General features: G+C 45.9%; 2 protein-coding genes across 2 annotated transcripts in view; one reads left to right on the top strand and one right to left on the bottom strand.

The window, feature by feature from the left end:
- Window positions 1-3,560, top strand: part of cdh5 (cadherin 5) — a gene marked incomplete at its 5' end in the record, with an annotated part of 28,132 nt that extends 24,572 nt beyond the window's left edge. The window contains 2 exons of the mRNA XM_080782017.1: window positions 1,563-1,695; window positions 1,803-3,560. Coding sequence (XP_080638143.1) covers window positions 1,563-1,695; window positions 1,803-2,235 — 566 coding nt within the window. The 3' untranslated portion in view covers window positions 2,236-3,560. The remainder of the gene's footprint in view (window positions 1-1,562; window positions 1,696-1,802) is intronic.
- LOC308328702 (lysosomal cholesterol signaling protein-like) overlaps window positions 1-15,000 on the bottom strand; it is a 125,291-nt gene that overhangs the window by 45,558 nt on the left and 64,733 nt on the right. The gene's annotated exons all lie outside the window — the stretch shown is intronic.

Raw genomic sequence — 15,000 nt, forward strand, 5'->3', positions numbered from 1 at the left:
GGGGACAAGTCCTGGACCGGAAGTATAGGCAGAAATGCATTGGACCCAGGCGGGAACAGCCCAGCTTTAATGATCTTAAATCCCTTTATTTTAGATTGTTTTGTAGTAATAGTACAACATAAACAGTCAGAGTGACCCAGAAATCTTCTCCTCAGTCATAGTGATCCAGATATCTTCTCTCCTCTCAGTCATAGTGACCCAGATATCTTCTCTCCTCTCAGTCATAGTGATCCAGATATCTTCTCTCCTCTCAGTCATAGTGATCCAGATATCTTCTCCTCTCAGTCATAGTGACCCAGATATATTCTCCTCTCAGTCATAGTGACCCAGATATCTTCTCTCCTCTCAGTCATAGTGATCCAGATATATTCTCCTCTCAGTCATAGTGACCCAGATATCTTCTCTCCTCTCAGTCATAGTGATCCAGATATATTCTCCTCTCAGTCATAGTGACACAGATATATTCTCCTCTCAGTCATAGTGACCCAGATATCCTCTCTCCTCTCAGTCATAGTGATCCAGATATCTTCTCTCCTCTCAGTCATAGTGATCCAGATATATTCTCCTCTCAGTCATAGTGACCCAGATATCTTCTCTCCTCTCAGTCATAGTGATCCAGATATCTTCTCCTCTCAGTCATAGTGACCCAGATATATTCTCCTCTCAGTCATAGTGACCCAGATATCTTCTCTCCTCTCAGTCATAGTGATCCAGATATATTCTCCTCTCAGTCATAGTGACCCAGATATCTTCTCTCCTCTCAGTCATAGTGATCCAGATATATTCTCCTCTCAGTCATAGTGACCCAGATATCTTCTCCTCTCAGTCATAGTGACCCAGATATCTTCTCTCCTCTCAGTCATAGTGATCCAGATATATTCTCCTCTCAGTCATAGTGACCCAGATATCTTCTCCTCTCAGTCATAGTGACCCAGATATCTCCTCTCAGTCATAGTGACCCAGATATCTTCTCCTCTCAGTCATAGTGACCCAGATATCTTCTCCTCTCAGTCATAGTGACCCAGATATCTTCTCCTCTCAGTCATAGTGACCCAGATATCTTCTCCTCTCAGTCATAGTGACCCAGATATCTTCTCCTCTCAGTCATAGTGACCCAGATATCTCCTCTCAGTCATAGTGACCCAGATATCTTCTCTCAGTCATAGTGACCCAGATATCTTCTCTCCTCTCAGTCATAGTGACCCAGATATCTTCTCTCCTCTCAGTCATAGTGACCCAGATATCTTCTCTCCTCTCAGTCATAGTGACCCAGATATCTTCTCTCCTCTCAGTCATAGTGACCCAGATATCTTCTCTCCTCAGTCATAGTGACCCAGATATCTTCTCTCCTCTCAGTCATAGTGACCCAGATATCTTCTCTCAGTCATAGTGACCCAGATATCTTCTCTCAGTGATAGTGACCCAGATATATTCTCTCAGTGATAGTGACCCAGATATCTTCTCTCAGTGATAGTGACCCAGATATCTCCTCTCAGTGATAGTGACCCAGATATCTTCTCTCCTCTCAGTCATAGTGACCCAGATATCTTCTCTCCTCTCAGTCATAGTGATCCTGGTGGTGATGAGGCGTCGCTACCAGAAGGAGAACCTGGCCAGCATGAAGAACAGCGGTGACATCCATGAGCAGCTGGTCTCGTACGACGAGGAGGGAGGAGGAGAGATGGACACCAACGGGTATGTTGGGCGAGTGGTATCGCCCCCTAGTGGCGAGGTACGTCTATATACGGACCTGGGAATAACATAATGAATACGTCTCTCTCTCTCTCTCTCTCGCCCCGCAGCTATGACGTGTCCATCCTGACGTCGGCCCGCCACGACGGCTCCATGCTGTGCCACGACCTGCCCCCTCCCCCCCACCACCCCGCCCTCTACGCCATGGTGCAGAAGCCCCACCCCCCCTCCTCCTCCTCGCTGCTCCCGCTGCTGCTCCCGCCGCCCGGCGGCGACATGGCCGCCATGATCGAGACCAAGAAGGACGAGGCGGACCGCGACCGCGACAGCGGCGTCCCGTACGACACGCTGCACATCTACGGCTACGAGGGCCCCGCTGAGTCCCTGGCCGGGACGCTCAGCTCGCTGGGCGGCTCCTCGTCCGCCTCCACGGCCTCCAACCAGGACTACGACTTCCTCCAGGACTGGGGGCCGCGCTTCAGGACCCTGGCCCAGATGTACGGGGCGGAGGAGGAGGACGACGAGCAGTACTCCCCTTACTGAGGCCACGCCCCTCTAGACCACGCCCCTCTAGACCACGCCCCTCTAGACCACGCCCCTCTAGACCAGAAACCACACAGGCTGGGCCACGCCCCTCTAGACCACGCCCCTCTAGACCAGAAACCACACAGGCTGGGCCACGCCCCTCTAGACCACGCCCCTCTAGACCAGAAACCACACAGGCTGGGCCACGCCCCTCTAGACCACGCCCCTCTAGACCAGAAACCACACAGGCTGGGCCACGCCCCTCTAGACCACGCCCCTCTAGACCAGAAACCACACAGGCTGGGCCACACCCCTCTAGACCAGAAACCACACAGGCTGGGCCACACCCCTCTAGACCACGCCCCTCTAGACCAGAAACCACACAGGCTGGGCCACGCCCCTCTAGACCAGAAACCACACAGGCTGGGCCACGCCCCTCTAGACCACGCCCCTCTAGACCACGCCCCTCTAGACCAGAAACCACACAGGCTGGGCCACGCCCCTCTAGACCCTCTCTTTGTTCTTGAGGAGCGCTGGCTGACCCCGCCTCTAAAACACGGCTTTTGAAGATGACATCATCATGGCAGCCAGTTATGACGTAAATCGTTTGCCAGCCAAGTCTAGGACGTTGATGTTTGTTTAGAGCACATAATATTTCTAACTTCAATTCCTGTATCTTAACACTTTTGCCGCGACCACTGTTGCATTTTCAACACATGGAGCTTTGGGTTTTTTTCCCGTGTCAGTATTGTCAATATATAATTTGCACTTTTTTGAATGATCGAGGCCTTATATGGGACAGGCTGCTCCCTGTATCTTCATTTTATTTTTAAATTGATAAATAAATCTTCATCATTGTGTGAACACAAAACTGTCCTGAAATGCCCCCAACAGTACAAGGCTAATTCGATTTAAATACCAACTCTATTTATTTGGTTTGGTCTTCATTTGGTTTCACGGTCTGGGGCGTGCGAGTCAATCTGGGAGAGTTTAAACACGAGACAATGTATGTTTTTATAAACACCAACTTCAGGGTAATGTCCAGTGTATTATCATCGTGCTTCTAAATATCCTCAACCTAAAACAACCCAACGTGTGGTTCTTTTCCTACACGTTGGTCACGGTATATCGAAGGCCTGCATATGCAAATATTTATACGTTATATAAAAAGCAACGTAAAAGTGTTAAAACGTGAGAGTGAGGAGAAAGTAGCACTGTAGTCGGAGAAGGGTTCTCTTAACCCATTCTGACCTGAGATCAGATTCATACGAGGTTTCCACTGGACACACACTGGTCTGATTAACCCATTCTGACCTGAGATCAGATTCTAAAAATGTCAGTCGTTTTTCAAAAAAATAGCAGACCTACAAGCTCGTAGCGCGCCACTCGGTGGCGCGCTATGAGCTTGTAGATCTGCTATTTTTCAATAGCTAAAGCATAACATGATGCTGACACCAAAACGGGTTCCCGGTCAGAATGGGTTAAGCCCCTAACCACACCAAAGGGTCCGGACGGCTGTGAGAAGGGTTCTCTTAAGCCCCTAACCACACCAAAGGGTCCGGACGGCTGTGAGGAGTTGCACGGTGAACCTTTGGTGTGGTTTGGGCCGTTTGAATCAACGTTGAGTCCAACGTGCAAAACAGGACAGACCACACCGCTGGGACAACGCTAAAACCGTCCCCCCACCCTTTGGTGTGGTCAGGACTTTACACGTACGTACAAAACCGACATGATGCATTGTTCCAGCTCTCTCTCTCTCTCTCTCTCTGTGGTGTGAATCGTACCAGTAGATATAAACCAGGTGTCTGTCATCATGGATGTGAGTCACACAGACACATAGGCGACCACACGGACGTACACAGACCGACAGACACAGGCAGGCAGGCAAGACAACACAGTGAATCAGTTAGTAATGCAGTAAACAGTCAGTCAGTCAGACAGACAGTCAGACAGTCAGTCAGTCAGACAGACAGACAGACAGACAGTCAGACAGACAGACAATATAGCAAAACATCACAACCGCGGTGTGAACTGAGTGGTGCAACTGCCCCCCCCCCCCCCCTCTCGCTCTCTCTCATTAGCAGGCAACAGTGCAGCACTACCTCTCTCTCTCTGTTTCTGGCACAACAGCGCCCCTACTGGTGCTAATAGTCATATACTGGTGCTCATTAACGTCACATAGGCGGACACATAGGTAGTTTAACCCATTCTGACCGGGAACCCGTTTTGGTGTTAGCATCATGTTATGCTTTAGCTATTGAAAAATAGCAGATCTACAAGCTCATAGCGCGCCACCGAGTGGCGCGCTACGAGCTTGTAGGTCTGCTATTTTTGAAAAATCGAAGAACGACTGACATTTTTAGAATCTGATCTCAGGTCAGAATGGGTTAATCAGACCAGTGTGTGTCCTGTGGAAACCTCGTATGAATCTGATCTCAGGTCAGAATGGGTTAAAGCCCATCACACACCGGGTGCGCAGCGACGCGGCACACGGCAACGTTCTGGAAAATAGAACGGTGGCGTATCGGAGCGTCAGGCGAGGCGTGAACGCGCGTCGGACGCCGCCGGTGTGCGATATAGGTAATAACGGAGGCGGCTGTTTTGACGTGCGGCGTTCGCAGACGCAGTGTGTGTGTGTAGCCCTTAACACGGACATCGCTGTTCCTTGGAGTGGTTGTACTTTGTCGCCGCTACTACTACTAATATTACTAAGTTGCAGAAGCGATGTAAACAATGGTGCCGTCGCTTTGTGAGCTTTGTAGCTCGTCTATTTTCACTACTTTCTAAACATTTGTTTTATTACCTTAAGAGGACAACTTTTGGAATTCATGAAAAATGTTGCTTATTTGAAATAGTAACAAAATGTTACTTTTTTTGCTTAAAACCGATGATGTAAACAAACGCAAGCCGGAACGTCTCTGTTCCTGTTCCGTGAAAGCACCGAGAAGGTTCCAAGAATCTAGAACGTTCCAGATCACTGGTTCCCAAACTTGTTCATGTCAAGGACCCCCAAATTGACACGAATCAGCCCGCGGACCCCCATTTGAAGAGATATACCAGGGACCCCCATAAGAGAAGATTTTCACGGCTCTAGCAGTGATTCTCAACCCGTTATAATTTCAAGGACCCCCAGTTTGACATTAATTAGTCTACATACTGTACCCCCATTTAATGGCATTTCTATCTCTGGGACCCTGCCCATAAGGGTCTATCTCTGGGACCCTGCCCATAAGGGTCTATCTCTGGGACCCTGGGACCCTGCCCATAAGGGTCTATCTCTGGGACCCTGCCCATAAGGGTCTATCTCTGGGACCATGCCCATAAGGGTAAATCTCTGGGACCCTGGGACCCTGCCCATAAGGGTCTATCTCTGGGACCCTGGGACCCTGCCCATAAGGGTCTATCTCTGAGACCCTGGGACCCTGCCCATAAGGGTCTATCTCTGGGACCCTGGGACCCTGCCCATAAGGGTCTATCTCTGGGACCCTGCCCATAAGGGTCTATCTCTGGGACCCTGCCCATAAGAGTCTATCTCTGAGACCCTGGGACCCTGCCCATAAGGGTCTATCTCTGGGACCCTGCCCATAAGGGTCTATCTCTGGGACCCTGGGACCCTGCCCATAAGGGTCTATCTCTGGGACCCTGCCAATAAGGGTCTATCTCTGGGACCCTGCCCATAAGGGTCTATCTCTGGGACCCTGGGACCCTGCCCATAAGGGTCTATCTCTGGGACCCTGCCCATAAGGGTCCGTTTGGTTCGAAACTATAATTTAGCTGGGGGCCCGCTGGTCCTTGAGGGAGAACCAAAGTTATTTTTGGTGGAATAAAAGGGGGCACTGACTGAGCACTGCATGTGTTCCCAGGCTTTAGGTCCCCATGGTGGTGGGTTATTGTACTGGAGGTTTTTATTGGACCGTCCTCTCACGGTTGGTTTGGGTTTATTGTGCAGATGAAAGAGTACAACAATACTGTATTCTCAGAGGTCCACTAGAGACAGGGTCATTGGACACGGTCAGGAAACATCGAGAGAGAGAGAGAGAGAGAGAGAGAGAGATGCGGACGCTCTTCCTCTCTCTGAGTCAGGGCTGCTGGCACGAAGCAGAGTCCCTCGCGACGCAGAGGTGGCACTGAACAACTTTAACCTCCGCATCCTCTGAGCTACTGTAGGGTCAGCGCACAGTATCTGGACGACATGTTTATACCACTGACTGGACTGGAGGCCACTTTTATACTACCCTCCTCTGGGCTACTGTATAGGGTCACACAGTGGTCTGGACTGGATGACACTTTTATAGCACTGTCTGGAGTGGACAGCACTGATACAGTCTTAAACTATATACCACTGTCTGGAGTGGACAGCACTGATACAGTCTTAAACTATATACCACTGTCTGGAGTGGACAGCACTGATACAGTCTTAAACTATATACCACTGTCTGGAGTGGACAGCACGTTCATAGCACTGCTTACCAAAACACTGGGTCAGGAGGAGGGTCTTTTGGGGGGTCCCTCCCGGGGGGGGTCACTCCCCTATACATTTGGGGGGTCCCTCGTCTATACATTTGGGGGGTCCCTCCCCTATACATTTGGGGGGTCCCTCCCGGGGGGGTCCCTCGTCTATACATTTGGGGGGTCCCTCCCCTATACATTTGGGGGGTCCCTCCCCTATACATTTGGGGGGTCCCTCCCCTATACATTTGGGGGGGTCCCTCGGCTATACATTTCAAAACGTTTTCCAAAAACATTCCCCCGCGAAACAAAATGAAAGAAAAATCAACGGCATCCCATATATTATTAGAAAGAATATAGCAGATCTAAAAGCTTGTAGATTTTCACTATAGTTTGGGTCACGGGCAAAACGTCTATAATCTGTCTTTTGGGGTATTGAGCTAAGACGTTCGGGAACCACCGATTTATACAATCTGTGCCAAAAATGGCAGAGCTACAAGATCACAACGCATCGCAACGCCATTAGCTATTTGTTGGTTAATGTTCTCCCAAAACTAGTGGGTGCTCATGGGGTTCAAGTGGATCATCTCTAATCATCGCAAATATCTGACGGTTCCTTAGTTTAATTTACGATTGATTCATAAACTCTGCAGATAAGATTAATCTAAATAGATACATCCTTTGATACAGCGTTTAAGTTTCATTGTTCTGTGTTGACATCCCACGGTTCATACCTGCCGCTAATCTCCAAACACACACACACACACACACACACACACACACACACACACACACACACACACACACACACTGTCATCATCATCATTATGATGACTGTGTCTTTTAAAATGTTGTATTTAATGTTTTGGAGTTTTGGAGAAACCCTTTGTTTGCGTATATTTCTCCTGTTGATTGTGTGTTTTGGTTTTTGGAATTTCGGCGGTGGTTCCGGAGCCGCTCGGACCCTCGATCAGCTCGGCTTCGCACAATAGGTGGAAGCCCTCGCAGACCCTTCCTGTCAGAATACCGAGTGACCCCCCCCCCCCCCCTCATACCCCCAATCCCCCCCCCCCCTTTTCCAAGTCCATTCGGTCACTCCTTTTTTTTTCATCCATTTCTCGCTCAGATCTCGACTTGGGACCCCCCCCCCCCCTCCCCCTCCTCTCTCTCTCTCTCTCTCTCTCTCTCCCCCTCCTCTCTCTCTCTCTCTCCCTCTCTAATCACTAGACCAAACAAAACACTGGAGTCAACTTCCTGTCCATCTGGGAGGGGAGATTTGTTTTTAGGACCGCCCCTTCCTGCCTGCGTTATCACTCCATTGTGTTCACTTCCTGTTTAAGCCCCGGCCTGGGAAACAACCATAGAGAGAGAGAGAGAGAGAGAGAGAGAGAGAGAGAGAGAGAGAGAGAGAGAGAGAGAGACATTGAAAGATAGAGGCGGTGTGATTGAGAAAGCCGTTGATGATTCTACCAGCTGTGCAGGTGGACTTCTAACAAAAGATGTTGTGAAAAGAGATGTGATAAATGGTCACCTTTGTGAGGACATTCTGTATTGTGTGTGTGTGTGTGTGTGTGTGTGTGTGTGTGTGTGTGTGTGTGTGTGTGTGTGTGTGTGTGTGTGTGTGTGTGTGTGTGTGTGTGTGTGTGTGTGTGTGTGTGGGTGTGGGGGGGGTCACAGTGCAGCGGTGATGCGGTCAGTTTAACTGAGACAACGTGTGGACGTTAAAAATACAGCTGGACATACAGTAGTAGCTTACAGGCCTCTGTTGTATCAAAACATTATGTTTGTATCTACAGTATCTATCTAGCCTGCCATTTATTTTTAAAATATTATCAAGTTACACAAGATCATGATCAAAATGACATGTGACCTCGAGGTCACATGTCATTGAGACTCCGTCTTGATTCGGTCTCGGACCATCAAGGGACTAGGGACTAGGGTCTAGGGACTAGGGACTAGGGACTATGGTCTAGGGTCTAGGGACTAGGGACTAGGGACTAGGGACAAGGGACTAGGGACTAGGGTCTAGGGTCTAGGGACTAGGGACAAGGGACTAGGGACTAGGGTCTAGGGTCTAGGGACTAGGGACTAGGGACAAGGGACTAGGGACTAGGGACTAGGGTCTAGGGTCTAGGGACTAGGGACTAGGGACTAGGGACTAGGGACAAGGGACTAGGGACTAGGGACTAGGGACAAGGGACTAGGGACTAGGGACTAGGGTCTAGGGTCTAGGGTCTAGGGACTAGGGACTAGGGACTAGGGACAAGGGACTAGGGACTAGGGACTAGGGACTAGGGACCCCCCCCCCCCCACACACACATACACAGTGTCCACTCAAGTCACTACGATGAAATAACCGTATTATTCACATTGGCATTATGAGACGGCTGTCTGGCGCTTATCGACAGTATATCTTGTTAGGTAACAACAGAGCTCTGCAGTGTCTTCTGTATCTATCAAACCCTGTCAGGTGTAAAGGAGCAACTTGGACCGTTGCTCTCCCCTTGTCCCCCATATATGGGGACTAGGTTGGTCTCCCCTTGTCCCCCATATATGGGGACTAGGTTGGTCTCCCCTTGTCCCCCATATATGGGGACTAGGTTGGTCTCCCCTTGTCCCCCATATATGGGGACTAGGTTGGTCTCCCCTTGTCCCCCATATATGGGGACTAGGTTGGTCTCCCCTTGTCCCCCATATATGGGGACTAGGTTGGTCTCCCCTTGTCCCCCATATATGGGGACTAGGTTGGTGGAGGGTGTGTAGAGCCCAGGATCACATTAGATGATTGACACAGGGGTGAAAAATGGGTTACAAAATCGTGTGAAAAATTATATATAAAAAAATAAAATAGATTGACAGCTGCTCCTTATTGCTTTTCTATCAGATTCCCATGCAGGGAAACAGGGTGAGACGTTTGGCTGTATATCTGGTGTCAGATGACTCATTAGAATCACAGCTCCGTCACTCTTTTGGCTGTATATCTGGTGTCAGATGACTCATTACAATCACAGCTCCGTCACTCTTTCCAGAACTTTCTCAACCTTTCTGGAATGTACAGTATGGCAGTCGACTAGGCGAACTGTACGTTTAGTTTGACGCGGTTCCAAACCGTTATAGCCTCGCGACAAAAAACATCGTATCCGCGACCTTCCGTTTCTTTTTGTTTTTCTCCACCAAAAACACAATCTGGGGAAATAAATCAGCCATGGAAGCATTTCTATACGAATCCTCCCCCGGTGCTTTGCGGGTGTATTAACCCATTCTGACCTGAGATCAGATTCATACGAGGTTTCCACCGGACACACACTGGTCTGATTATAACCCATTCTGACGTGAGATCAGATTCTAAAAATGTCAGTCGTTCTTCGATTTTTTCAAAAATAGCAGACCTACAAGCTCGTAGCGCGCCACTCGGTGGCGCGCTACGAGCTTGTAGATCTGCTATTTTTCAATAGCTAAAGCATAACATGATGCTAAAAACCAAAATGGGTTCCCGTTCAGAAAGGGTTCATTCACTGTATGAAGTCCCTATAGCATCATTCAAAGGTCAAGGTGGATTCTGGGTACTGTAGTCCATTAGTGAGCAAGATGTTGTGAGATATGATTCATAGGTTTTTGTCAAACACTGTATAGATGATGACGATGATGATGAAGAAGATGTGCCTGGCCATAATTCATGTGTATAAACCTTGTGTATGATTTGTCTGATATAATTATTATATTTAGAAGATGTTAAACTTTTTTCAAGGGTCTTTAATTATTGTCTACTGAGGGAAAAATAAGATGCAAATATTGTTGTCATTCAATTTTGAAGGGTGTGTGCTTGTGTGTGCATGTGCACTCGTGTGTCTCTGCGCGCGTGTGTGTGTGTGTGTGTGTCTGTGTGTGTGTGTGTGTGTGTGTGTGCGCGCACGTGACTGCGTGTGTGTGACCCTACAACCAATGTACATACACATCAACATGACGGTGTCATCATTAATCAGCCAAAATAGACACCAATATGTTTTTTGTTTTTTTTGTTCATGTTTAAAAACTATTCAATGCATTCTTGTTCTTTTTTTTATTATATATATAAATATTACATTAATTTGTGTTCTTTTAAATAACGTGAAGGGTTTAAAGGGAGCAACATGTGCCTTTATTAGTATTATTATTATTATTATTATTATTATTGTTGTTGTTATAAATTCCTGCCAGTGTTTTTTTTGGACGTGGACACAAAATGTTTTCTATAATGTTTCTATGGCGTAAACTAAAAGCAACCACTTTTTTTATATTACTGGACAGTTTTGTAAATTGTAATGTGTACAATAAACTCCAACACTGTAATCTCTACGCTGCTGTACTGCTGTTGTTATTGCTGCTGGTTTTAGTACTACAGTGGTGTTCCCTTCCTTACTACCGGTAGTACCGGCCTGACACCTAGAGGTTTCTAAAGGTTTTTAAAGGTTCTTAAGTACCTATGGAAGCCACACCTCTGATGGGTGTGGTTTAGTCTTAAGGGGTGTGTTTTTTTTCACCCACTGTGTAATATAATAAACGGACAGTAGGTGGCGGTAGCCGGTAGGACAGTAGGACAGAGGCCAGAGCAACTATACATCCCAGCTTGCAAATTAACCAAGTAATAAAAATGTAGTTTTAGTACTATGTATGAGCTCAGGTACCACTACAGTGGTGTATACTGGTGCTGCTGGTTTTAGTACTATAGTATGTATGAGGTACCAGTACAGTGGTGTACACAGAAACAATCATAGTCCGTTAGCCGAGGTGGACGGGTGGGAAGTTTGGTATATAGTATTTTTTATTGGCCTAAAATATGTGACTGAGAGCCTGCCATCGCGCAAATCACAGCTTTTCACCAGAGGAGAAAATCTTGTTTTCTTTTCTTCCCAAAATGAGTTAATAGCACAGGCAGACTCTTCACATACTAGAGCATGTCTGAAATAAGTGTCAGAGCTGAAATCGACATGTAAATGTGAAATAAATGCTTAAACATGTAGCTAGGTGTAATGTTAGAGTCCACAGAAGACATGTACATATGAAATAAATGCTTAAACATGTAGCTATAGGTGTAATGTTAGAGACCACAGAAGACATGTAAATATGAAATAAATGCTTAAACATGTAGCTATAGGTGTAATGTTGGAGACCACAGAAGACATGTAAATATGAAATAAATGCTTAAACATGTAGCTAGGTGTAATGTTGGAGACCACAGAAGACATGTAAATATGAAATAAATGCTTAAACATGTAGCTAGGTGTAATGTTGGAGACCACAGAAGACATGTAAATATGAAATAAATGCTTAAACATGTAGCTAGGTGTAATGTTGGAGACCACAGAAGACATGTAAATATGAAATAAATGCTTAAACATGTAGCTATAGGTGTAATGTTAGAGTCCACAGAAGACATGTAAATATGAAATAAATGCTTAAACATGTAGCTATAGGTGTAATGTTAGAGACCACAGAAGACATGTAAATATGAAATAAATGCTTAAACATGTAGCTAGGTGTAATGTTAGAGACCACAGAAGACGTGTAAATATGAAATAAATGCTTAAACATGTAGCTATAGGTGTAATGTTAGAGACCACAGAAGACGTGTAAATATGAAATAAATGCTTAAACATGTAGCTATAGGTGTAATGTTAGAGACCACAGAAGACATGTAAATATGAAATAAATGCTTAAACATGTAGCTATAGGTGTAATGTTAGAGACCACAGAAGACGTGTAAATATGAAATAAATGCTTAAACATGTAGCTATAGGTGTAATGTTAGAGTCCACAGAAGACGTGTAAATATGAAATAAATGCTTAAACATGTAGCTATAGGTGTAATGTTAGAGACCACAGAAGACGTGTAAATATGAAATAAATGCTTAAACATGTAGCTATAGGTGTAATGTTAGAGTCCACAGAAGACGTGTAAATATGAAATAAATGCTTAAACATGTAGCTATAGGTGTAATGTTAGAGACCACAGAAGACATGTAAATATGAAATAAATGCTTAAACATGTAGCTATAGGTGTAATGTTAGAGTCCACAGAAGACGTGTAAATATGAAATAAATGCTTAAACATGTAGCTATAGGTGTAATGTTAGAGTCCACAGAAGACGGGTAAATATGAAATAAATGCTTAAACATGTAGCTATAGGTGTAATGTTATAGAGACCACAGAAGTGAACCTTTTCAAGCCTGTTTTCTCAACTCGCTGTTTCTCTGCAAGACATTATACTCTATAAGCCATATCTCCTAAACTGGTGGGTCAAACTGAACAACCAATATGTCAATTTGAAGCTATGGTTCCCTGCTTTCATATGACATGAAAATATGAAGTATTCACATATTGTCTATCTACATACATTCATGATTCCACTTGCCGACCGGCTGTCACTATTGGGTATAATTTCTTTATAGGGGGTTCTTGTGACTCTCTCATTTACATCCTATGGCAGGCAAAAATATCAAACTTTCCTTTTGCTTTAAGTAGCATGTGAAACATGTCAAACTAGGGGGGGGTTCATGATTCTGAATCCATTCCAAGCATTAAGTTTTGCACAAAAAAAAACACTCCTTGGGCTAAAAACGGCCATAGACATCATGACAAAATGTGATGAGGTCAGCACATTTTGGGAAAGTGGCTGTTTGGCCTTGATTGGCCTGAGTTTGTTCACCTGGTTAGTCCATCTGGCCAACGACACACACACACACACACACACACACACACACACACACACACACACACACACACACACACACACACACACACACACACACACACACACACACACACACACACACACACACACACACACACACACACACACACACACACAGGTCTTTGCTGGATTATTGTTTTAAAATGTCTGGCATGTTTGTGTGTGTATGGTGAAGTTGTATATTTGTGTGCGTGCGTGTGTTGTGCGCACGTGGTAGAGTATTGCATTTGAGCGTGTGTGTGCTTGTAAAGTAGTTTGTCTCAGTCAAGATAACCACCACACCAACATATAATCTACACAGCTTGGTAGACTACAGATAACCACCACACCAACATAGAATCTACATCTTGGTAGACTATACAGATAACCACCACACCAACATAGAATCTACATCTTGGTAGACTATACAGATAACCACCACACCAACATATAATCTATACATCTTGGTAGACTGCAGATAACCACCACACCAACATAGAATCTACACAGCTTGGTAGACTACAGATAACCACCACACCAACATATAATCTACATCTTGGTAGACTATACAGATAACCACCACACCAACATAGAATCTACATCTTGGTAGACTATACAGATAACCACCACACCAACATATAATCTACATCTTGGTAGACTATACAGATAACCACCACACCAACATAGAATCTACATCTTGGTAGACTATACAGATAACCACCACACCAACATATAATCTACATCTTGGTAGACTGCAGATAACCACCACACCAACATAGAATCTACATCTTGGTAGACTATACAGATAACCACCACACCAACATAGAATCTACATCTTGGTAGACTACAGATAACCACCACACCAACATAGAATCTACATCTTGGTAGACTACAGATAACCACCACACCAGGTAGGCATCATTCTGCCATCATGATAATTCCACTGTACCTGTACTGTGTATCAGTGAGTGACAAATAAACCCTCTTCTGTCTGCAATCCTTTTGCCAGCATCATTCTTGTGAGAGCAACAGAGGGTTGTGTAGTTAGTTGTCTGTTGGTTTGTATCATTTATGTTGTTGTGTAAAAGTGGTGGTATTATTTTATTATTATTATTAGGGGCTTGTATGTTTGTGTGTGCTTCGACAGAAGCGGGCGGTAGAGGTTCTGCTATCTGCGCGCTGGTTGTGGTGGGCGGGACGGTCTGGGCCAAACTCGCACGAAAATGACCGGGCCGAATTTTGGTGTCCCAGTCCAGCCCTGACTGTGACTTTCAATTAAATTATGGAAAACGTTACTTTTTTTTTTTTTGCATTCTTCTTAATATATTTTTTATCCCACGATGTTGTAACCCATTTTTCACCCCTGTGTCAATCATCTAATGTGATCCTGGGCTCTACACACCCTCCACCAACCTAGTCCCCATATATGGGGGACAAGGGGAGAGCAACGGACTTAACTCATGCTCCCTTCATGCCTGAGTGTCCAAGTTGCTCCTTTACACCTGACAGGGGGGAGTTTCCCTGGTTGGACGTAGCGCGTGGAAGGAACACGTTATTCCAACCAGTTCCTTTCCCCTCCATCAGGCGCCCCGGCTGGCCAGGGGGAGGCAGTTTAGTGACCAGG

This window comes from Protomyctophum bolini (assembly GCF_963924005.1).
Source record: "Protomyctophum bolini genome assembly, chromosome: 14".
Lineage (NCBI taxonomy): Eukaryota > Metazoa > Chordata > Actinopteri > Myctophiformes > Myctophidae > Protomyctophum > Protomyctophum bolini.